At 41.9% G+C, this 26149-nt stretch overlaps 1 protein-coding gene across 2 annotated transcripts in view; it reads left to right on the top strand.

The window, feature by feature from the left end:
* Positions 1-25845, top strand: part of RAB39A (RAB39A, member RAS oncogene family) — a 28807-nt gene extending 2962 nt beyond the window's left edge. Inside the window, exons 2-3 of one of the 2 annotated variants that reach the window (XR_005835091.1) lie at positions 21013-21568; positions 24922-25845. Coding sequence is in view for 1 of the 2 variants with exons in the window: in XM_008690221.2 (XP_008688443.2) it covers positions 21013-21439 (427 nt within the window). In the remaining variant the exon portion in view is untranslated. Of the gene's footprint in view, positions 1-21012; positions 24834-24921 lie in introns of those variants that run through there. The other variant, XM_008690221.2, reaches the window with a different exon arrangement.
* Positions 25846-26149: the final 304 nt, after the last annotated feature.

Genomic DNA, 26149 nt, shown 5'->3' with positions numbered 1-26149 from the left:
AAAATAATGTATATGTGAGCATACCTTAAACTGTAATGTTTTTATTAACACTCTGTGTTAATGAGGATGTCAAATTACTGTCTTAAAGAGAGTCAGAATTACAGTCCCTTCGTTAAAGTTGAAAATTTATTTCTCTGTGTGATAGTCTCAAGGTAATTGGTCCGTGTTGGTGGAGGGACTCTGCTCTGAGCCATCATTCAAGTACCTTCCTTTTTAATTTTCTGCCAACCCTAAGATACTATCATCATCTTTGTGAACACTGTTCCTGCATAGGAGAAGGAAGAAGAAAAGCTCTAAATCAAGCAATGTTCCTTTTTTTTTTTTTTAAGTAGTCTCCATGCCTAATATGGGGTTTGAATTCACAACCCCAAGATCAAGAGTTGCTCGCTCCACTGACTGGGCCACCCAGGCGTCCCAGCAATGCTCCTTTCAAGCAAGTGAAACCACTGTGGTGCAGATTACTTCAGCAATAAGTTCGCTGAGAAGAAATTAGTTACAAGACCACAGTTAGGCTGGGCTACCATGTGCCCATGAAGAAGGAAAGGTGGATCTGGCATTGTGGACTTTGCAGGGAAACTAACAAACACCACTTTCAATTTTTTTTTTAAAGATTTTATTTATTTATTTATTTATTTATTTATTTATTTAAGAGAGAGAGCACGAGCACGAGTGGGGGGAGGAGCAGATACAGAGGGAGAAGCCGACTCCCCGGTGAGCAGGGAGCCCGACGTGGGACTCAATCTCAGAACTCCGGGATCATGAGCTGAGCTGAAGGCAGATGCTTAACCGACTGAGCCACCCAGGTGCCCCCCACACACACTTCCAAAATTTAATTATCACGTGGACAAAGTTTAGCAGGAAAGGAAGCAAGAGTATCATATAGCACAGCATAAATAAGGATAAATATTAGAAGGTGCTAGAGTATGGAGAGCATCAAATAGAAGAATATAAATTTTGAACTTCCCATGGAAAGCGCTTAGAGCAATATGATGATAAAACAAGATAAAGAAATAGCAATGTTGGCTGTAGGAATAGGAAACTTCAAGGCTTTAAACCAGATTTTGCCTTTTATTTCTTGTTGTCTGATCTTTGGGGTGTTACAGTTAGAGCAAGTAATTATAAAGCCCAGCTATAGAGAGAACAGGATCCTCCGGGTACAGTGCTTCTCACAGTGTGTCCTGCAGAACAGTTATCCCTTGTGATTCTTTTTAAAAATGAGTTCTGTGACCAGGTAAATTTGGGAATCCCTATATTCCATGTATATTCCACTCTCTTAGAAATTGATATCAAAGGCTCTCAGAAGTCTTGCAGCAGGGAAGCCTGTTTAACTTTGATTAAACCATCGTGTCTCAAATTTTATTTTTAAAATGTAGACATCTATGGTAACTCGTGTTGGAAGGAGTATAACCCAAGAGAAGCTCCACTGATGAGATGCTGTGGTCGCATCCTTGGAGCAGAATCCTGAGGTGTAAAGCAATGGAAGAGCTTCTAAAGTTCCTTTACAAAGGGCGTTAGGTGGTCAGTGCTCTCTAGGGGACAGCCTGCCCTCCACTGGCCCCCCAGCGTCTGACAGTAACCTCTAACTAACACACTAAACATTCTGGGCCTCTCCCTAACCCTCTGCGTGCCTCATCATCTCTTTGTAGCTCCTCTTCTACTGTGATTCTTTCTCTTCCTCTTGTGTCCTGCCTCTCCTTCAGCGGCTTATTTTTATTTTTATTTTTCTGTTACCCCTCTCCTGTCTGTCCCTCCTCCGTTTCCTCCCACCCTCCATCTTTTTCTCTCCTTCCTTCTCATCTCAGTGTGTCTCTTACTCTCTGATTCCGTTTCCTCTGTCCCCTGGCTCCCTTCCTGTCTCTGCTTCCTCTTGCCCCTTCAAAACATTCATATGAAGTTAATGTTTAAAAGCGGCTCAATTTGCCTCTGAAACCAATAATACATTATATGTTAATTAATTGAATTTTAATTTTAAAAAGATGAAAAAAAATAAAAGTGGCTTAACTTATCTTCTTTGTTTTTGATTTTAAAAGCAAGTAAGATCAACATTTTCTGTTTCTGCTTAAGAGAACTTTTATTTATTTATTTTAAAATTTATTTATGTATTTATTTTAGAGAGAGAGAGAGCATGAGTGGGAGGAGGGGCAGAGGGAGATGGAGAGAGGGAATCCTCAAGCAGACTCCCTCTTGAGCGAGGAGCCCATACGGGGCTTGATCCCATGAACCATGAGATCATGATCTGAGGCAAAACCAAGTCAGATGCTTAACTGACTGAGCCGCCCCAGGTGCCCCTTAAGAGAATGTTTTAAATGCCTAAACTAAATTGTTTTGTTTTGTTTTTTATTCCTACCCTCTTAACTGCAGTTCATAGTCTTCAGTAGAAAAAGATTTTCTGATTCTGGATCGGTGGGTTCATAACTGCATATGTCACAGAGGGGAAATTGTCCGTAATTAAGTGCCATAATCATTGTAGTCTCCTGTTGGTCCAGGTTTTTAGAAACAGTAAAAGCGATACTCTATTTGTGTTGAGTCATCAGATAAAATAATGTCTTGTTTATTGAGTCATCAGATAAAATAATGTCTTGTTTAAAGTTATTTGTGTTGTAAGGGGCCCCTGGATTGCTCAGTCGGTGAAGTGCCTGCCTTTGGCTCAGGTCATGATTTCAGGGTCCTGGGATCGAGCCCCACATCAGGCGCCCTGCTCAGTGGGGAGCCTGCTTCTCCCTCTGCCCCTCACCCTGCTTCTGCACACACACTCTCTCAAATAAATAAATAAAATCTTTAAAAAAATTATTTGTGTTGTAAATAACTGAAATCTAGCCAAATTAGTTTAGGTAGGAGGGGATAAATGATAAAGGATCCAGATCTCATGAATGACAGAAGCTTGTGGAACATGCAGGTGTCAAGTATGGGAACTCCAACAGTGAGAGGCTGTGGGTTTGCCCTCTGGTTCTTCTCCAACACCATCAGCTCCCAGTTGTCTCGGTGTCTCAGCCTCTTACTCAGATTCTGGGAGGAAAATAGTCTCCTGGGCTACTTGACAATTTCATCTGCTACTCATTGCCTACCAGTGAATCAGCTTCCCCACAGTCAAACTGTAAGATACCTACACATATAGTACAGATAGAAATACATATATATCAGATATATATATACACATATAATATGCATATAATATGTATATTACACATGTAATACAGATACAAATACCCGAGGTATGTATTTATGGGTCATACAACCCAAATCTATCTGTAAGGGTCTACTTTTTGGAAAAGAGAAATTCACAGAAGGAAGTGAGCAGTCATTCCCCAGAGAATCTATTTTGTGGTGTTTCAGGGTAACATGGTATGTAAGAATGAGCCAGCATCATTTCTCCCAAGTGTAGCAGGATGTGAAGAGATGACATGTGTAGCCAGACATATTTTTATCCTGTAAAGGTTATTGTCCTTGTCCCCTCAGGGCATTCAGCCCATTTTGAGTGACTGTGTCGTCAGCATAGTCAAGAAACTGTAATTTGAAAAATATATAATTGTCGTTCTTAATTTCTTTTTTTTTCCATAATTCAATTGATTTGGCCACAACCTCAATGCCTTGTTGATATAGGAAGGTATTATACCTCCTGAAGTAAACTAAATATTCCCAAATGTCTCAGGGCCCCGGGCCAAATTACAAAGTAGACAGGACTCATTTTTGGCGACTCTTTGGGGCTTTCCCAGTTTTCTTAACTTCTGTGTTTTGGCCACCGAGACCTTGACCTATTCTCTTCCGTTTTTCCCTCACATCCCTTAATAGTCCATCTCTGCTTCACAGACAGACACACAACTATTAATGGTTGAAAACAGCTTAATAAGGGTCTTGCCAGGAGTATTTAGATTCTAAAAGAGGATGGCCACTTGGCGAGGGAATGCCGCTTCATCTTGACGCCTCTCCTGTGGCAGAGTTCTAGACAATGTGGCTGGTGGGGTGGAATGTCCTCTCGTGTTGCCACACTGATGACCACCTATTCTGACACGGCTCCCCATTCAGCTTTCAAAGCCAGGTTAGGAAAAAAAGTTAGAGATGACGTTGTGAGTACAGAGATTACCACAGTAAAGCGGTCAATTGAAGAAACGTGCTTTGCTCAGTCTGTGAGAGAAAGAGGAAGTTTCCAGCCACCGTTAGTCAGTTTGGCTAGCAGATAAAGATTTCTGATTTATCCTTCATAGCCATGTTACTTAAAAGTTTAAAGAGGACTTCTTGGAATGGCCGAGGACTATTTACTCTGTTAGTTATTCTTGTCCTGGCTGACTTAGGGGGAATCTTCTTTCTTCCAGTCTGCCCTGTCAAGCCGTGGAAAAGGTGAGCCGCCCAAGTGACCCTGAGGTACACACACACCAGGGAACATCAGATATTGCTTTAATAAGATATTTTAATTCTTTCTGAAGCGAAGTGCCTGCATAGCTTATACTTTATGATTTTAATAAATCTCTAAATGTCGGTCAGTTTTCATCAATTCTGATAATATATAATTCCAGAAAGTTCACTTTAAAAATTGCTACCCCCATGGGCGCCTGGGTGGCTCAGTCAGTTCAGCGTCTGCCTTCAGCTCAGGTCATGATCCCAGGATCCTGGGATCGAGCCCCATGTGGGGGGCTGGGGGGCTCAGCAGGGAGCCTGCTTCTCCCTTTGCCCCTCCCCCTGCTTGTGCTTGCTCTCTCACACTCTCTCAAATAAATAAATAAAATCTTTAAAAAATTAAAAATAAATAAAAATTGCAACCCCACACATTCTACCTGGCTTATCACAAAACATCTTATTAGGGTAAAAGCCATTGTTTCCTGAAAGGAATCACTCTATGTAATAAAGTACTGGTCCGACCTTCAAAAGTTGCAGAAAAACATGAAACAAACGTGAAAGTATGTTCTAAATATACAAGTGTGTTTCTAGTTTAGGCCGTGAAAGAGTTTCAGAATACAGGTAAGCAGTTCTGTATGTGAGCATGTCTAAGTAAATGTTGGTGGCTGGCTGGTATATTATTTTAGTTTGGCTTGAAATCTTAACAGTGTTCTAAACGTTCTTGAAATGTAGTGAAGTTTTCCTGTTTTCCTTCCTATGGTAGCTGCTCATTTTTAGTTTAGGAACAACTTGCTAAGTCAAATTTACTGTATTAGTGTCAGTAAGTCTTTAAAACCACCGACTGGTATCAATAGCAAGGATACAGAAACCATCAAAAATACTAAAGTGCCAAAAAATACTGAAGTCAGGTTAGGCTTGTTTCTGCTTCACTGATGTGGTGAGTGCTTTGGAAGTCACGTGTGAAAGGTCTTGTCAAGCCATGCTCAAAAGGTCATCAGTGACTTTTCTTGGCAAAATGTGATCTTTCCCCATACCTTTTTTTTTAGAAGTTTATTTGATTTTTTTTAGTAATCTCTACTCCCGGTGTGGGGCTCAAACTCACAGCCCCAGAGATCAAGCGTCGTATGCTCTTCTGACACGGCCAGCCAGGCACCCTATGCCAGTTTTTTTTTTCTTCCTTAATTTTGTATGATTGGTCATAGTTTCTTTTTAAATTATCTTGCTGTACTAAGAATGTTAAAAGTGGCTTTTCTTCTGATTTTTAAGTCTTTGTAAATGTATTTCCTTTTTGTGGGACTTAGTGGCCTACAGCCTCACATAGATAAGGCTTAGGGACAGCCTTAATAACAGATTCCTGCCTCAGAAACACAAAGAATGGTGTGGGTCCCACACTGAACCCTCTCTGAGAAAAGATAAGAAAGACTACTCCAAACAGGAGTTAGATAGATTATTAAGAACTTCCCGGCATGATGAACAAAGATTATAATTTCTTAAATTCTAGGCATTGCCTCTCGTTTTTCTTCAACGAGGGTGCTTTTCAGAGTGATGTTAATAGGTGTAATTTGAGAAGAGTTTTCCTGGATCCAATAGTTTGGGAAATGTTGGGCTATTGCAGGATTTCTCAGAGCTTTTAATACATGGATATAGTAATAGGCGTCCTTACACAGAGCATTTTAGAAACTGGTAGGTAGGTAGGTAGGTAGGTAGGTAGGTACATAGAGCACTTTAGGAAACAATATTTTAAAAAAAAAGTATAGGCAATTCCTTAAATTTTAGGAATATATTTAAGAATCTCTCGGTTTCTTCTTTCATGTGATTTCCCCATGTCCCTTTTGCTGGTGCTCCTGGGTATGATTTAATCAGATTTCCCCTTTAAAACTCTTGATGTTTCAGGAAAAGATTCAGTAGCCCTTGAAAGTCCCTCAATTTGTGTCCCATCTGTCTAAATTAAGAGGTTGATTTTCCAGCCCCTTGTCACACTTTTACTGAGATCACACAGGATCTTCAGCACTCTTCTTAAGCACAGAACCTCCCAGTTAGAGTCACTAGAGAAACTGGAAGAAACGTGAAGGAGCAAATAGATGAAACATCTTAATTTTGGATTTTTTAGATATAAAAGGGCTACCGTAGAAAGGCTGTGGGAAAGCAAATGTTAATGAAGCAGATATGAGGTGAAATTTAAGACCGATTTGATAGAATAGGTGAATACACTCTGAAAAGAGAATTACAAGTGAAAGGGAAGATACAGCTCGTTGTATAGCAGAGGACCACTGGCAGCAAAGAAAATCAGTGAGAAAGTGAGGGGAACAGACACGAGAAAGACGCTGCAGAGGGGTACCTGGGGGGCTCAGCCAATGAAGCATCTGCCTTCAGCTCAGGTCATGATGTCAGGGTCCTGGGATCGAGCCCCACATCAGGCTCTCTGCTCCACGGGGAGCCTGCTTCTCCCTCTGCCTCTTCTGTTCCCCCTTCTTGTGCTCGCTCTCTCTCTCTCAAATAAATAAATAAAATCTTAAAAAAAAAAAAAAAAAGCTGCAGGGGTCAGCCACACTCTGGTCGACATGCTGGCCATTTTAGTCCATAAATAACGGTAGCCGCAGGACCGGGAAAGAACAGACAGGTGATCCGATAACAGCAGTCCCAGTTGTTAATAATACAGTTAATGTCCAGAACGGCTTCAACTTGCCCCAGAGGTTTTAGCAACTCGGTGGTTTGCTCAAGGACCCTGTTCTCTTAACTCCGTGTTCAGTGCTCTTTCTGCTGCACCAGGGGTCCTGTCGTGATTGAAGAGAGTTTTACTGGCACATCGGTTCTGTCCTGAAAAGTACTCTGCGCACAGTCACCTCCCCCGTCTTTGATACACCCACGTTAGTTACCCGCTCCACCCAAACCGGTATTTTACTGCTGTATTCAGAAAACAAGGTGGAAGTAGCATTACACACAGCAGTACTGATCACTGACAGCAAATAGCTGTGGCTGCACGGACCCTACCCCCGCCTCCATGACTGCACTGCTTTTCTCAGTGGGAGGAGTGAGTCCAGCTGCTGAAGTGGACAGACTTGTGTGAAGCATCCCGCCTTGTTAGACAAGAAGAGGCGTCGGATATTGCCCAAAGCTACCGGCAAATACTGGCTCTGGTGTCCTCAAATGTCATAAGTGCTGCTGAGTAGCTTCCAAGCCTTAAGCATTGTCCCTTTTTCCTGGAGAAGTTGAAATCAACCAGGATGATTTACTTGTGGAAATCCAGACACTGATTTAGCTTAACTGTATGTTAAGCACTAGATGTAGTAATAGATATAAAAATAAGTAAGATATAGGGGTGCCTGGGTGGCTCAGTCAGTTAAACATCTGACTCTTGGTTCCAGCTCAGGTCATGATCTCGGGGTCGTGGGAGCGAGTCCTGCATAGGGCTCTGTGCTCAGGGGGCAGTCTGCTTGAGATTCTCTCCCTCTCTCTCTGCCCTTCCCACTTGTTCTCTCTCTCTCTCTAAAATGAATAGATTTTTTTTTTAAATAAGTAAGATATAGTCTCACTTTCAAGGTCCATGCTGTCCCTCTACTGGGTGCAGACTATGCTGCCGTAACTGAGAGACTGCCCAAATACGGCTCCGTAAATACTGCAGGACTTTGTTACTCCTCCCGTGATAGAATGAACGGTTCCGGGCTGCCAGGGTGGCTCTGCCTCAGGACCAGCTTCCAGGATTCTTCAGTCTTTGCCGTCTCCCAGTGAGCAGGAAGGAGGAGGAGGAAGCCTACCGCAAATGGCTTCTCCAAGGAGGTGGATTGCAGCCCGCACACACTATGTCTCGTGTCCCATTAATCCGGATTTCGTGACATGACCACAGAGGACTGCAGGAGAGCTGGGGGATACAGGCTGTCTCTGAGTTGCTAGGTGCCAGCCCAAACTTGGGAGTTCTGTCACTAAAGGAGGGCAGGGAGAATCGACCCTGGGAGACCGTGGTCTTGCGCACAGACTGTGGCTAGAAAGATAATAATCAAATACTTGCATTAAGGGCTGGCAAGTACTAGAATAAGTTCCAGGGGCAGAACAAAGGAAGGAATCGTCCCTGTGCCTTGGGCGAGGGCTCGTGTCAGAGGATGTATTCCAAAGACGCTTGTCCTTTATGCTGGGACATGAAGGATGTGTGAGAGAGAAGTGACAAAAGGACCAACTGCAGTAGAAAGAGAAGTGGCTTCCAGTAATAATAGCAGATTGAACACCTGTATCGATTCTAGCCTTTTTTCCTGAAATCTCACCAAAGTGAGGATAGTTTTGTTTTGGGACCCTAAACCCTCAAACAAGGAGACTTAGGTAAGGAGACAATAGCAACAAAATTTTGGAAGCAGGAAAGCAGATGGGAGGATGTCCAATGAGTAAGCAGATTTAAGAAAACTGCTTCTAAGCAACTGATGGAAAAAAGCTAACAGCCAACCCAGTATATACCATCAATGCCCCAAAGACTCAGGAAATGGTTGGCACCAGATACTTCCAGAAGTAGGAGTGCGAAAATAAGGATCACTGATTGTCAGTCTGGTTAAGAAAGTTTGGATTCTCACATCCCCACCACCTTTGCTCACACCAGGTAACTTCCTCTCCCCCCACATTGGCAAAAACTGGGAATTTATTCTTGGGAAAGAATTAAAGTCTTCATTTGGAAGAACCAGTCGGGCTGGCTTATTAAAAGTAAGGCCGTTAAGCGAATGCATGCATGTTGGATACTAATACAGTCTGGTTCTCTCCCCTGCTCCCCTGCTCAGTTCCCAGGATGCTGGCCGGCAGGCCTGCACCCCCCTTCAAACATTGGTGAAAGCATTTCTGAAGAATCTGACCAGCCCAAAAGGAGAAACTTAAGATACCAACATGAGAGTTCCTGCAACTAAGTGATCCAGCCTGATTTTTTGGCAGTGGGGATTGTTGGTCTCAATGCAAGATTGCAAGAAATATTAGGGGGGCGCCTGGGTGGCTCAGTTGATTAAGTGTCTGCCTTCGGCTCGGGTCATGATTTCAGGGTCCTGGGATCGAGCCCCCTGTCCCCAAGTCGGCTCCCTGCTCAGCAGGGAGTCTGCTCCCTCTCCCTCTGCCCTGCCCCACTCATGCGCTCTCTCAAATAAATAAAATCTTAAAAAAAAAAAAAGAAAAGAAATACTAGGAAATCTGTAATATAAAACCTAGAGACCAAAACAAACAGAGACCAAAGCAACCAGAGAAACAAATTTAATAAGGGGGAAAGGAATGTTAACAAAATAAAACTGTCTTTAATTTCCTCATAGAGATAATGGGAAAATATTACAATCAAAAGAACAGGATACTGTTTTTTTAGAGGAATATTTTGAGAACAAAAGAGCTGTTAGAAACACAGTAGAAAAAAAAGCACTCAAAAAGAGAAAGAAAATAGAGAGGAAAAGATTTTATTAAAAATTAGAAAATAGTCCAGAAGTTTCGATACATAAGTAACAGGCATTCCAGAGAGAACAGAAAAAACAGGGGAGAAATCCTCACTGAAGCAATTCAAGAAAATCTTCCAAGACTTCATTTTCAGATGGGAAGGGCCTAGCACATTAGATGAAGGGACATCGTCATGAAATTCTAGAACACTCACACCACAGAGAAGTTCCTACAGACAGATGTTCCGAGGGGAGGAAACAAATCAGGAATCATGTTGGTTTCAGACTTCCTGAAAACAGCAGTAGAAGCAGAAGGCAATGAGAGACTGCGAAATTCTGGGAGAATTCTATGTCTGACTCGACTGTCATTCACCCGGGAGAGCAGAATAAGTCATACGTGCAAGATTTCAAAATCTCACCCCCTGTGTCTTTGTAAGGAAGCTGCTTGAGCATGTGTGCTCAGCACACACACGCGAGGGAGGAAACCAGGAGTGCAGAACACGGATATGGGGAACAGGAAGCTCCCTCTGAAGACAGGCAGAGGCCGTGTCCGGGAAGGTGGTGAGGGGAGACTGCAGCGTGGCCCCTCTGCTTTCAGTAGCGGGGCAGAGGGCCGTAGCGGAGACCTGCTCAGGACGGTGGGAAAGACAGAAAGGCTAATGAGAACTCCTTGGAAGGACACAACTGGCCGAGTGTCTGAAATGGGATTATTGAGCTTAGCACAAAGAAAAAGATGTGGTGGAGACTTTCGTGCTCACTCCTATCAGGTGCTTCTTTACTTCGGGACACGTGGGAGGCATGTATTCCCCTTCCTCCGACAGAGACAGAATCACGTGACTAATTGTGGCCAGTGGATTTGAGCAGAAGTAGAACATGCTGGTTTTAAATATCAGCCCAGATTCTTTATCATTCCTCCCATCCACAGCTGGGGGGTCTGTCACTACAGCAAGCCTGACCCATCTTTAGGAATACACAAGATAATTATTAACCTTAGAAAAGATTGTGCAGGAAAGGAGAAGAAGTCACAGTTTACTTCAGGGCTTAGCAATGAAAAGAATGTCCATGATCAGAATAACCCAGATGCCAAAAGATGATCTGTCTAAAATTATGATGTAATGATACTGGCAGTTGGGGAGTGGGGGAAAGTAAGGATGTGTGGTAAGTGCGCATGTCACTTTGATAAAAACACAAACTCAGGGGTGCCTGGGTGGCTCAGTCAGTTGAGCGTCCAACTCTTGGTTCCGGCTCAGGTCGTGATCTCAAGGTCGTGGGATCGAGCCCCGAGTCAGGCTCTGTGCTCACTGAGGAGTCTGCTTCTCTCCCTCTCCCTCTGCTCATCCCCCACCATCCGCACGTGTGCTCTCTCTTGCTCTCTCGGTCTCAAATAGATAAGTAAAATCTTTTTTGAAAAAAAAAAAAGAAGGAAAAGAACATGCACATAATCTGTTCAAATGACTTGAAAATAAAAGCTGCATAACTTCAGAGATAGAAAAAAAGGAGAAAAGGCTACATGCCAATTATAAATTCCGTGATGTGGAGAGGTGCACAAAAGCACGTGAAATGGAGCAGCACAGAGAAAGTATTGTGGAAACAGACTTAAGTTACAAAAATGGTGGGAGACTTAAAACCCAAGAAAAACTATTCTTTAATTGTTAGATCACGTAATGCACTGTTATATGGAACATAAAATAATCATGAGAAGATGGTCATTGTCGTATTTTTATTTGGCAGAAGGATGCCAGAAAGCATTGGAGTGCCTGCTGAAGTTTTTTATACATTTTCTGGTAACATACAGAATAGAAAATAAGCATCCTTTCATTATCACCTTGCAGTCAATTAGCGAAGCTAGAAACAGTTCCCATTGATTTCCGAACAAACTGTTTCGATTTTCACACATGACTTGTTCTCCCTTCCAGAATCCACTGCAAAGTACAATTTGAATTACTACCAACCAGAGGAACCTGACGTGGGGCTCGATCCCAGAACGCTGGGATCACGCCCTGACCCGAAGGCAGATGCTTAACGACTGAGCCACCCAGGCGCCCCTGAATTACTACCAACTTTAAAACAGCAGTTCTTTAGAAAATGTGGTTGATTTCACCTATATGCTTATAAGTATATGCAGTTATTCAGCCCATTTCTCTCCTTTTGGCTTCACAAATCCCTACTACATAAACATCGAAAGGAGAAAAGCTTTTTGTATTTCTCTGTTATTTTCCCATTTGCTCGGCATTTGCATGCTGCCTGGGCACAGTCCGACAGTATGAACTTACTCAGCTGTTGATGTATTCCTTTACAAATATTGCCAGGACTCATCGTGCCCAGTTCCGTGGTAGACACTAGGGATACAGCATTCCAGAAAAACTGACAATAATCCTTGCTTTTGTGGAGCTTATCTGATAATGGGAGGGTCAGGTTATAACCAGAAAAGCTTTAAAAACTCTGTAGGCTCTCAGCGTTAAGTGCTGTGGAGGAAAATAGAAGGTAAGAGGTGAACAGAGCGTGCTAGGACGTGGGAAGACCTCACTATCATCAAGTGGTGATCTGTCAAAGAAGGAAATAGAAGGTGGTCATGGGAGCTACGTACGAAGAGAGAGTATGGCCCGTTAGGTCTTGTCAAAGATGTAGCTGGCCTGCAACCACAGACTTGATTTTTTAATGCCAAGACCCTGGGATCACACAAAGAAGAAGAGTTTTAATGTTGGTATGTATAAAGAAAGGTATCAAGTTATGAGCTCCAAGTTTCAGAGTCTCGGGGCAGAGAGGGCCTGTTAGAGTCATAATAATAAAAGGAGAGGAGAAACCTGTGTTTTCGTCTCTTGAAAGCAGTCCTGAGGGTCTGGATCACAAGGCAAGTGAAGCAGGTAAATACAGCATCGACACAATGACTGTTCCCAGCAGGGCGGCTGGAATGTCATGTCACGGTGGGGAGCGCTCCCGGGGCTAATGCATTCATACACTGTCCACTGCCAGCAGCCTTTGGCATCGAAGTGCTTCTGTCCTCTAAACGCCTGCTTTATAATTGGCAAAGCCACAAGAAGGGCATTTCCAGGGTGGAACATCTGGTTCGTTTGACCGAAGCAAGTCAGCAAGGGCTCTATATCTTGCTGCTTTTTTAAGAGACCTGTGCACATCCAACGAAATTCATACTAATAGCACATAAGATTTAGATAATCTGGCCACTTTTTCAGATGACATTTTATATTAAGTAAATATAATATAAATAATCATGTGCATTCTAAGACCTGTGGATTTTTGTCCTTCATGGGAGAGCAGCATCTTGTTTTCAGTGTCCTCCAGGAAACTAGATAACTGTTTAATTTGAGCTATTTACATTTTTTAGAATCTCAGTAGTCATGTCACTTGGGTCAAAAAAATTCCAGATTCCCCAAGGCTTATCATTCACACTTGATTGAATTGCTCCTGTATTAATTTGTTGTAAATGCAAGCAAACCCCGGTGCTCTCAGTATCACTTGTCTACATATTGTTTCAGGAAAAAAAATTAAAAGGAGAATTAACATAAATTAGTTGGCCATTTTTCTTTTCTAAAGCAAAAATACTGTAAGAATCAACTTTGCAGGGGCATCTGAGAGGCTCAGTCAATTAGCATCTGCCTTTGGCTCAGGTCATGATCCCAGGATCCTGGGATGGAGCCCTGCGTCAGACTCCCTGCTCCGCGGGGAGTCTGCTTCTCCCTCTCCCATTCCCCCTGCTTGTGTGCTCTCTCTCTCTCTCTCTCTCTCAAATGGGTAAATAAAATCTTTTTTAAAAAATCAACTGTGCAGATGAATGGTTAAAAGAAAATGTGGTATATATATACAATTGAATAGTATTCAGTCATTTAAAAAAAAAAAGGAAATTCTGTTACATGCAACAACATGGGTGAATTTTGAGGACGTTATGCTATGTGAAAATAGCCAGTTACAGAAGGACAGATACTGCATGATCTACGTATATGAGGCATCTAAAGTGATCAGACGGAGGGAATCAAAAAGAAGAGTGGTTGCCAGGGGCTGGGAGCAGGGAGAAGGAAGTGAGTTGCAGTTCACTGGACATGAAGTTTCGGTCATGCAAGATGAGAAAGTTCTAGAGATGGGGTGTACAGCATTGTGCTTACACTTCAAAAATAAGGGGTGGATCTCACATTTTTACCACAATAATTTCAAAAAAGAATGAGTTTCGGCCTCGCGAAACGACATTGAAGGTTATAAAACGTTTGTGACTCTGTTTTATGTCATTCTTCTCTTGCAAAATATATGTGGACTCTGCCCGTCTGGTCTTTGGTTGCCACCACCAAAACCAGCTTGAGGAAATGTAAATCTACACGAAACAAGTTTCTGGAAGCACATCTGAGACACAGAGCCTTGACTGGAAACTGGACGGACCAGGCTTGGAATGAATCAAAAGATCCCAGGAGTTCTGGGCAACGAGAACCACAGGAGGCCAATTTGTCGCCCCTTTGTCACCTGGCAGCCCACTGCCATAAGAAGCCCCAGATGACCCACTGACGGTCTTAGCTAATTCAGTAGGAAGCATCCCAGGGTTGTCTCGTGAAAGCATTTCTCCCTGGGATACCGAAACCTTTACATCAGCAGAATTCAGAGTCACAGGGATTAGAAGCAACAAAAAATTGTAGTGACTCATTAAGTGTAATTGTGAGAGGCACCATCACCCCACTTCCGCCCTTTGTCTCCCAAAGCACAGCATCTGTTTATGAGGAAAACTTAACTCCTACTCTGTCCCTCACTAGTTTAAAACATGTACATCCTGAATCATCCAGCCAAAATCTTCCAAGCTGTTACCTCCTGGATGTAGGTGTAACTGAATCTTAACCCATTCCACAGTTTCATAGGGCCGGATGCCTCCAGATGATACTGACATGGTAAGCTCAACGAGTCCCGTGGCATCAGCCGTTTCCCTGTCTCTGCCTCTGCTGAGTGAAATTGTTGGTCTGTAGCAAAGTGTGGAACGCCACATCTATATACAAGGGATTCCATAAGTTCATGGATGGTGGTGCCAGCATGGTTTGAGTCCAGATTCAACGTATGTTACAGTGGGGACACATCAGTGTCCCCTCCATGATGGTCCCCCCCAGAGAGAGGTACCATATCTGACGTGTCAGTCGCTGCTGGAAAGTGCGCTATTGAACAGTGACATTCCAGGGAAGAGAACGTCTTTGTTGAGCCCAGGCACAGCCTCCATCTCTCTGCCATGATCACTTTGAGTCCAGACTGGGGTAAAAATACAGACTGATAATTGCATGACAGGATATTTTGTTTCACCAGTTATTAGTAACTCTCCACAGAGGGGGGTTGGGTGGGGGGGAGGATTCACATAGAACACGGGTCTTCTCATGCTCTAGACCCATCAGCGTACCTCTCCCCAGACCTTATCAGAACTCCGATCTTGCTTTTTCCACCGTGCTAAACCCTTAGCCTCTGCTTATGAATTGGTGTAGATCGTTACCTACATCCTTCCATCTCTTTCTCTGGAAAAAGTACCACTAGAAGTCCACAAATGGGAGGGACTCTCTTTTCCACGAGCCTTCAAGCACACTACTGAGTGGGGCTTACAATGCCAGCATACTACCGTGCACAGCCATCTGTAAGGCAGGGGTGAGTTTTCTCCTCTTTAGTTATGGGGAAATCCCGATAAGGCCGCAGGTTGAGAGGGTCCTGCAGAAATAGGCGTGCTGGGTGTGTGAGCCTTGTTACTCTGGGTCCCCTCAGGTTCCACCCCTGTCTTGCCCTATATACGGCTTCTGCTTGGTGGCAAAGTTCCAGCCTGGTGAAACAGAACACCTAGCTCTCAATGAGCGCTCAGATTGTATAGTCGCTTGGCGTTCCGAGCATTTAGTCTCTATCAAAGCCAGCTTGTAAACCAAGAACTATTTCTCAAAAGAATAATAGCTCTTGACAAAGAGAGCACACCTTTATTCCAAAATGCCACTCCCGTAATTGTCCGGTGGAACCTTCTCCAGGCTTGACAGAGCATCCCAGTCTGCTATGGACACTTCTGGAAGGCACCATTAGATCTGATGGACCATAACTCCAACCAGCCAAGCTCCCCCAAGAAACTTCACAGAAATTACTGGCTGTATTTTCATGGGATATGTATTTAGTATGAGATCTATCTATCTGTCATGTCTCTCTTTGGTTTACCCACTCTTCTCTAGCCACTGACATGCTCATAGAATCTCAGTGACCTTGGTGTGAGAATATAACACTGCTGATAGATCTTAATATTGGGCACCTTCTTTTTTTGCACTGCTAGTATCTCTTTCCATTTCCCTGTTTCCCCTATGCTGTGTTCATGGCTTTACCAAATCAACCACTTATTCCCTCACTAAGAATGTATTGAGTGCCCACTGTGTGCCAGGCGCTTGAGAATCACTGGATATCGAGTGACGAGCATAGACATGGCATCTGCCTACCTTTCACAATTAGCAAACCAATATCCTGAATTCAGAAAGTGGAAAGAGGTGGAGAAGGGTGGTATGCAAGAGTTACTAACCTTGAACACGGTTAATTCTGCCCACCAACCTGAGAAACCGATTCTACCTGAGCTACCGCCATTTTTCCTTCAATGGGGGTATTCCATAAGAGGAGTGAAGTGTTCCTCCAGTTCTCTTTTGCGGAGAGAAAAGGGTTGAGAGGGAAATCCTATAGTAGAGGTCTAAGGGTAAGAGAGAGGGGAGAGGAGTTTCTCCTGATACCAGCAGTGTTCCTTGGCAGTATTGAGTGTCTACTTGGGTTTGGTTATAATTAATTCATAGGGACACCAGGCTGCCTGGCTGAGTGATTTTCCCCAGAAACATTCAGTGGCGAGCTGGACTGATCCGGAGATAGAGTTTTCCCCAATGAGTATAGCTTGGGAACTTAGATATTTCCAAGAGACCAATTATAGTGATGTCTCACAGAACAAGGAAGGAGGTAAATATAGGAGGGTATTAATGTACTGGGTAGAAAGTAATAGAATTACTCAGTAGATTACAAATGTGGATAAAATTTTTAAATTGTCACTAAAAATAGGCTGCAGGCTGCAAGATTTTGATCAAAAAGTAGGCTGTAAATCTACAGGTTTGGAAGTGGTGAATTTCTGATGATGGAAAGGAACTGGATGAGAAAGGCAGAGTGGAGGGGATAGTTCATTAGCGTGAGGAAGTGGAGTAACAGAGATGTCAGCAGAGAGCCCGTCCAAATGAGTGAGCAGAGTGACAGGCATTGAGATGGAAAGAAACACAAAGCAAAGTGCTGAAGTCTTCGGCACATGGAGAATGACCAAGCACTTGGCCGATGACAGTAGACGATAGAGCCAGATGGCCTACGCCTCAAAGGAACAGTGGGGTTTGGGGGTTCCCCCCCCTTTTTTTCCGGTTTTTTGTTTTGTTTTGTTTTTCACGACAGGGTTTGGGAGAGAATTATCTGGAAGTGGCACTGGGGAAGCAGAAGCCACCTCCTCCCCATCCTATAGAATGAGCAGCTTGAGCATGCTGCAGGGGAAGCCGTGCTATCAGGAAATGCAATTACATACAGCAGGGGTCAGTAGAGGCTAGGAGGCGGGGAAAACATTCTGCCAGGAGACTAGTCTTTGAACATGGGATAGGAATTGCTAACAGTGTGCTTTCAAGGTGTAAAAGACCCAGTAGGTTTCTTTCATACTCAAAACCAGATTGGGATGCCAACTGGCTCAGTTGGTAGACTGTACCACTCTTGATCTCAGGGTTGTGACTTTGAGCCCTACGTCAGATGTAGAGATTACTCAAAAATAAAATCTTTTTTTTTTAAGGACTTTATTTGAGAGAGAGAGCATGAGCTGGGGGAGAGGCAGACTCCCCACTGAGCAGGGATCCCAACGTGGGGCTCGATCCGAGGACCCTGGGATCATGACCTGAGCTGAAGGCAAACGCTCAACCGACTGAGCCACCCAGGTGCCCCAAAAATAAAATCTTAAAAAAAAGAAAACCAAAAAACAGATCTACTTGGGAGGGACAAGGGTATGCTGAGAACTTGTATCCCTGAAGCTATCGCCCATGATTCACCTTCCCCATTATACCAGCATCATGCTGGATTTAGGGGGTGCTGTATCCCCTTTTTGGTCTTGCCAGAGGGTAGCCTCATAACTCTTAATTTTCCCATAACACACCTGAGACCAGATTGGAATCCATTCAATTCTCTCTTCCTTCCTTCTCTTCTTTCCTTCCACTTCCCGCTCCCCTAATATTGTTTCCCTTTCTTTAAATCATCCGTTCATTCTGTGAGACTTGCAAAGCTCAGAAGGAAATAGTTAAAGTGATGTTGTTGCTTACAAAGAATTTGTACTCATCATCAACTCTGGTATTCTGTATAGGGAGGCTGACCTATATAGTTCTTCTAGGATCTGTACCCTACTTCTTACAACACTTCCGAGAACTTCTGGAGACCTAAGTGTGACCCAGGAGAGCAGGTCCAAAGAAAGACAAGATGCTCCTCATACCCTTCTGTAAGACCTGCCTTTCAAGTTCCAGTTTTCGGTCTGTGGGCCTGGCTTGTCCCCTAAATAATTGACAGCAGGGATGCCCAACTGTTTTAGGGGAAACCTACCCCCCTGGGACAACCATATCTGAATCTGAAGCCTAACCGTATCAGGATTCTAAACCTCATATCCATACCCACACAGAGAAACTGAAGATCAAGTTATTGTATAGAAAATGACTGATGCCATATTGAGACCATTTATTCCAACTAATCATTAATAAGGGCCGTTTTGTAGTGGACATGGTGTATACTTTGCTCTAATTTCATTCTGTAGATTAATTTGCCAACTCTATTCCCAATGTGTTTGCAAAACTAAATACAAAGGGCTAGAAAACATGGCATTTTCCACACTGTAAGATATGCCTCTGCCTAATATACCAGCATTTCAGCATTGAGTGCTCAACCACAAAAGCATGTCTTTATAAATTAAACTAATGGTAGATTCAATAGGAGGGGGAATAAAAGTAATGCAGACTTGGTGCTGAGTAAATTAAGCTTTCAGTCTAATAACACAGCCCTAATTGTGTTTTAAAAGGCACTGCACATCCGCCTAAATTCACACATATAAAGATAAGTAGCAAAGCAATAACAAATTATCCCTCAACTAAAAAAAAAAAAAAAAGCAGCAACTTAAATGAATTACATTAGGGGCGCCTGAGTGGCACAGCGGTTAAGCGTCTGCCTTCGGCTCAGGGTGTGATCCCGGCGTTATGGGATCGAGCCCCACATCGAGCTCCTCTGCTGGGAGCCTGCTTCTTCCTCTCCCACTCCCCCTGCTTGTGTTCCCTCTCTCGCTGGCTGTCTCTATCTCTGTCAAATAAATAAATAAATAAAAATCTTTAAAAAAAATGAACTACATTAGTTGAAGCCTGCCAAAGATAGTGGGAGATTTTTCTTATTGTTAGTGGCTGTGTAATACAGTAGTCCTTGAGAAAACACTCCTAAAATAGTCACTTGAGAATCTCTCTACTAAGAATTCTGAGGAGAAGGCACCTGGGTGGCCCAGTCGGTTAAGCATCCAATTCTTGATTTCGGCTCAGGTCGTGATCTCAGGGTCATGAGATCGAGCCCCAAGTCAGGGGAGTCTGCTGGGGGTTCTCTCCCTCTCCCTCTCTCGTGCACGCTCTCTCTAAAGTAAATAAATCTTTAAAAAAAAAGAATTCTGGTGCGCCTGGGGGGCTCAGTTGTTTAAGCATCTGTCTTCAGGTCGGGTCACGATCCCAGGATCCTTGGATCGAGTTCCACGTCAGGCTTCTTGCTCAGCAGGGAGCCTGCTTCTCCCTCTCCCTCTGCCTGCTACTCCCCCTGCTTGTGCTCTCTCTCTTTCTCTCTCTCTCAAATAAATAGATAAAATCTTACCAAAAAAAAAAAAAAAAGAATTCTGAGGAGAAGCAGGGAAGCAAACGAAAGGGAAAGAAAAAAGAAGTGAAGTACTTTCTTCACACTTCCACAGCAAGTGGTGCTTGCGGTGTTGGGTCACCGAACTGAGCTGTGGTTTCAGCAGTAAGGATAACGAAGGTCTACAAGAGGTGGAGAGAGTACCAGGTGCCCTGCTGACCCCCCACAAAGATCTTTGGGGGTCAGATCATCTCAGTGCTCAAGATCATTGACAGCTTAGAAACTGAGACACGTGCCATCTCTGCCTCATACAACACTTAGTACTTCCTCTCTCCAGTAAGATTGATCAATCCAGTATAACAAATATTAAGTGACATCTGTCTTCTGCCAGGCAGTATGATTGTTAGATACTTAGAGAAAACATGACCCTCAAGGCGCCTTGAATTGAGTGGAAGACATACCAACCAATCCAATCAGCACATTGTGAAAACGGGCACAATCATAATGGCATTATGCCAAAGGCTCCATGGAATTCTAAGAGGATTCCCTAAGAGGGGTGCAGAACAAGAGGCCAATGGCAGGGAAGGCTTCTCATATATGTGATTTTTGAACTGATTCTTGAAGAAGAAATAGGAGTTTGCTAGGCAGAAAAGGGTTGAAGACATTCTAGGTAGAAACAATAACATATGTAAAGGCAAGAAATGTAAAACAGTATGGCCTTGCCACCTTGTGTCATGATTCAGTCAGGAAACAAGCAGCACACTTGAAGAGTTAAAGGAAAGTTTAATGAAGTGACCATTTCTGGAAATGTGGACAAGGTGAAGGGCGTCAACAAAGGATGGTGAGACTTTTGGAGTTAGCAATGATGAGAAGCCATTCGCCACCTGGCCAAAAGAGACAGGAAAGAGAATGGGATTACCTGAACCCAGTGGAACCCACAAGAAGGGCGCTTGCCCAGCAGGAACCATGACCAAAACCAGGAACACAGCTGCTACTAAGCCACAGTCTGGCGGAGACAAAGAGAAGGGTAGATACCCAACCTCTTCCCTCTGGTCTCCAGCTGGTGCTTCTGTTGGCTGGGCCTCCCTGCAACGGGGCAACCTCTGCCCTTCACCAAAACTTTCTATATGTCTATTTTTAATCCCAGTAATGTAATAATTACTCTCTCAGATACTTGAAAATAAAAACAAATCATCCTAAGTGTGAGATGACATACACTGTGAGTCCTTTTGTCTAAGAAATGACACTTTACTGTTCTGTCAGTGGATGAAACCAGCTCGCCATTAGCTTCAGAATATTTTTATCCACTTAAAACATGTCATATTTGATTTATAAATTTGGGTTAAGTGACATCAAGTTACCTTCACATTTTATTGCGGTGCTACATTGTTTGAAGGAACAATGTGTCCTTTGACAACCTGTTTTTCTGCTTGTTTTTCAGATCAATAACTCGATCTTACTACCGCAACTCAGTTGGTGGGTTTTTAGTGTTTGACATCACCAACCGACGATCTTTCGAACACGTGAAAGATTGGCTAGAAGAGGCAAAAATGCACGTTCAGCCGTTTCGGATTGTGTTTCTGCTGGTGGGACACAAGTGTGACTTGGCTTCACGACGTCAGGTGACGAGGGAAGAAGCCGAAAAACTGTCCGCAGACTGTGGCATGAAGTATATAGAAACGTCCGCAAAGGATGCCACCAATGTCGAGGAGTCCTTCACGATCTTGACAAGAGACATTTATGAACTTATTAAAAGGGGAGAAATTTGTATTCAAGACGGCTGGGAAGGGGTTAAAAGTGGTTTTGTCCCAAATACTGTGCATTCCTCTGAGGAAGCGGTAAAGCCCAGGAAAGAGTGCTTCTGCTGAGTTCAAACAGGCCAAAGAACTCACATGAACAGGTTGGGTGTCATCTCAGGATAAATGCCAACGTTAACGGCAGAACGGTGCAGCGAAAGCATTTGAGAAACAGTTATGAGCCCGTGCTAATGCTCTTTTGTGAGTTATTTAATTCAGAGCTAGTCCTATGCTCACCTGCTACACTACCAGTTGGGTATTTTGCTCAATTATCAGGCAAAGCAGACAACTACTTCTTGAAACGCGAATGTCTACAGAATTACTCCCATTCTCACTTTGTTAGCGTGTAGCTGACCTGAATGTCCACGTATATCAATATTACTCATTTTTCTTGACAGTTTGAAATGGGTGTTTTATACACATGTAGTCTGATCGAAAGGATTTTATCAGGCATTACATTCTCATGAGTTAATCTGTTAATGCTGAAGAGTGAAGCGGGTTTAAAAGTGCATTGTTCACTTACAAAGTCAGTCATCTCAGAGGCGTCATCAACTAGGACTAAAGTAACAATTCCTTGTAGGAGGTACCGCGTTTTTAACCATTCTTTGAAATAGCTATCCTCCCTTAATTTGCCCAAACAGAAGAAAATAAGTTTTATACTCACTTTTGTTCTCTGATTTATTGTTCTTGATAATTTTATGTTTTGTAAAGATATCTAAGGATCCAAACAAAATATTTATTGCAAATATTTATAAAAATAAAAATGAAGGACCATTCATCAGCAAATGTTTTGATGTTAGAGTATATTGTCCTTATTTAGACAAGAGAAACAAATTGATTTATATAATACAGACATTTTCAGAGAAAGTAAGTGCAGTTTACCTTGAACTATTGTCAAAATTATCAACATAGGTAAATATGGAATATTTTTAGTGATCGCTCTGTCCAAGTAAGTTTCTGAATTTGCCCATTTCTTGTATAAGAAATGTACAGGAAAGATTTCTGGGCAAGGAAGATTGGTTAGATGTTCGATATATTTAGCATTCAAATTGTATTTCAGTAAAATTAAAGATAGAATAATGAGTTAGGGGGCGCCTGGGTGGCACAGCGGTTAAGTGTCTGCCTTCGGCTCAGGGCATGATCCCAGCGTTCTGGGATCGAGCCCCACATCAGGCTCCTCCGCTGGGAGCCTGCTTCTTCCTCTCCCACTCCCCCTGCTTGTGTTCCCTCTCTCGCTGGCTGTCTCTATCTCTGTCGAATAAATAAATAATATCTTTAAAAAAAAAATAATGAGTTAGGGCTATAAAATGACTTCTGAGTTTTCTAATTTTTAACTTATTGATTAAATTCTCCTCCTGGAATATTTGATCACAAAGCCAAATATTTTATAACCTACATTTCTGTTCTGTTATGCTTCCCTAATCACAATGGGGCACCAAATGCAGCCCCCTTTTTGAAATCATGGGTTTTACTGTTAAAATAGTAGCTCCATTTGTTTGAAAACCAAAGTGATATAGTAGAAAGAATATTTAATGAGAAACCAGAAAACCTGGGTCCTAAGCTTGCCTTTGCTGTACCAGTAAAGCATGAGTGAGTCACTTACCCTCATTAAGCATCATTGCTCTTAACCGTAAAATGAGGCTAATAGCCCCATTTATTGTGCTTCATGGAATTATTTTGAGAATCAAGTGTGTCATGTGAAAAAGCTTCGTAAAAAGAGAAAGCATGATGCAAATACGAGCGTTGTATCAGCGGCTCGCGGGCGTACTATTATATTTACAACGGATGAGAATTTTGTTTTCTCATGTTCTTTTCCCTCGTCCCCACATTCTGCAGAGGGAGCAGAAAGGTGCATGCTTTCAGGGACCTGGGGGCTCTCTTGGTTTCATGTATGCCCTCTGCCCTCTTGCTCGGAAACACTGCTCCTCCAGGGTGGAAAAAATAGGGAGGGAAATCACGGGAGACTTAATTCAATCAGAAGTCCTGTTTGAATGTGGTTTTTGTGCATCTTTGAAGTAGATATTTAATTATATTTTAAATACTTGTACATTTTCTAGGTTCATGGAAGTATTTTTAATAGTGCTTATGGAGAGAAGAATATAAATTGTAACATCAGTGTAAGATTGTGAATAGTTCTGTTGTCAACATTTTCTTGATACCCTTGTATTAATTTCACTCGAGTGAGTTCAAACTGTAATTGATCAGATGAGAACAGCTGCCCCCCCCAAATGTGAAGTCATCTGTTTTTACTGCTACAATTTTAAATCTTGTATTACAATTTTCCATCGGTCCAAAATAGCACCAACTCAGAAACTGAGTATCTAACAACAATTTAAAGTATGGTCCCCTGTGCTTACTTGTAAAGTTAAACAGCTAAGGTATAAAATATTTAACTTCAGTGGACGCCCTTTATAATACTAACATTGGGGTAAGACTAATATTTGGCCTAGAGGGTATGATGTGTTCCAAGATTTAGAATAGTACCAAAGAGTCATAAGAAACAGATGAAAATGCAGGGCCCCCCAAAATTGATACTTCACCAAGGTCACACAGAAGCAGAAGCAAACCTAGAACTCTGCCTGGTCAGGGTTCTTTCCCATTACCCTGCTGTGTCAGGGGTGTGCGTGTGTGTGTGTATGTGTGGTAAAGCAAAGGGAAAATATGATCTAGCTTAATCCACAAAATACTAAAACTGGGCCATGGCATTTCAAGGTTATAGAAGAGTTGTTTGTGGTGTAACAATACTAAAATGAAAAATAACTACAAAGATCTGAGTTCTTATGCAAGATTGCCAAACGTCTGTATAACCTTAGCCAGATATTTTTATCCATGTATATATATATATAAAATAACTGACCTATTTTCTTACACGTAATTATGGAGAAGATGGATAATCACGCCAAAATAGTAAAAATATTTGCTCCAGGCAAAACATTCTGACTAAGTGTCTTACAAGTCATATATACTTGAATCAGCTATAATTGAAATTATTTAATTTAAAATTTAATTAATTTAAATTTAAACCTACTTTAACTTAAAATTCAAAACTAATGGATGATGTAGCTAGTTACTAAATATTTTAGATAAATATGATAAAGAAGAAATGAAGAACTATCTGATCATATAATACACATGTCCCCCTGACAAACAGTTTTCATCTTGAGTTGCGTTAACACTTTCGGTGCCCGTGGTAAAGTGATGGTTTATTGAACAGTAAGCTTAAGCCAAAATGATTTTATAAACAGAATGCTTTTAAATGTGGCCTTTATATACGTAAGAGTAGCAATCAAGATTTCTTTGAGAGTTTACACTAGGTTTCCAAAAGCCTCCAAGTCCTGCATGATTTTTTTTAGTGGCAACCAAAGCAGCCTTTATTATTGTTAAGATAAGTTTCCCAAATCTATTTATCCAACTTTACAGTATTCAAAAACTGAATCTATAGATTAATAAAATCCTTTTAAGAGTGCTTTTGATTTTATATTGCCTTTGTTTCAATCAAGTACAAAGCTTCCACTGACTTCAAAGAGTGCACTGTATTTGAATAATTTCTTTAGGTCTGACAGTGACATGGATTTGGAAGACTAAAGACCCATTTTGGAAGCTTATTCATTTGTTCCCCAGTAACTGCCTGGAGAGATTTAGCTGGAAATGCAAAGGAAACATGTAATCTTTAAGGAAAGAAGAAGAAGAAGAAGAAGAAGAAGAAGAAGAAGAAGAAGAAGAAGAAGAAGAAGAAGAAGAGGAAGAAGAAGAAGAAGAAGAAGGGGAAAGACTATAAAAGCTTTAAAGTTAGATCCTTTGTATTTTAATATAGAATACATTCCCAACAAGAAGCTAGCTCTTGGAAATTCCACAGCTGATAAATAGCCATCTCTGCTACAAAATCTTTCTAAATCCCACTGTTTTCACTAAACTTACCTGAGCAACCAATCTTCACCTGATCTTAAGATAACTAACAAACTTTTCTCCCGAACTTGGATGAACTGCTACGTGACTTGGTATTCCTATAATCCTAATCACTGATGAAAGTAGACACATGCGTGTTGAGCTGTGACAATCTATATCAATCATTACAGACTGTGATTCATTCCTACGCATAATCATGATATAGAATAAATGAAGAGAAAAGAAAACTTTTAAAGATTGTATTTTAAATTAGTGCTCCTTATTGTTACATCTCTCTGGAAAATTTTTTTGTTTTTTTTTAAATAGTGCCTAAAGCATTGTCGATGTGCTCTTTGGTGACTGGTAATTAATGATTATTATGTTGAATTAATCCTATTAAATGTGGATTCCATATACGTGGTTTTAATTTCTACATTCCATGGAGAAACAAACATGTTTTGCTACAATCCTCTTCCCAGATTTTTGTTTTTAGAATGACAGCCAATGAAAGAAAGACATGGTATACATTTTTTGAAGTATGTTATTAGTGTTATTTGATTTTAAATAATGAATAAAAAGAATGAGAACGAGAACTGTGGTTGTCACAGGACTGTTATATTATCCATCTTTAGTGGTGCTTTCAAAACAGAAGCAACTATTTAATGCAATTAAACATGTCCATGTGTGTGTATTTACAAATGAAATGCAAATAAGAATCAGATCTGAAATCCCATATATATTACATAATACCCTGGTGAAGTGTGGGGCAGAACCCCATAATCAACATTTATATATGTACAGCAAAATGTATGAATATATACACTAAAAAATGTCTATAAATAACCTGTCATCAATTGAGGTCAGATTTTTTTTTTTTTTTTGGCTGCCAAATGAGTT

The sequence above is a fragment of the Ursus maritimus genome, unplaced genomic scaffold (genome assembly GCF_017311325.1).
Source record: "Ursus maritimus isolate PB19 unplaced genomic scaffold, ASM1731132v1 scaffold_16, whole genome shotgun sequence".
Lineage (NCBI taxonomy): Eukaryota > Metazoa > Chordata > Mammalia > Carnivora > Ursidae > Ursus > Ursus maritimus.
Note: the sequence above shows the minus strand (reverse complement) of the source record. Positions and strands in the feature narration are given on the sequence as shown.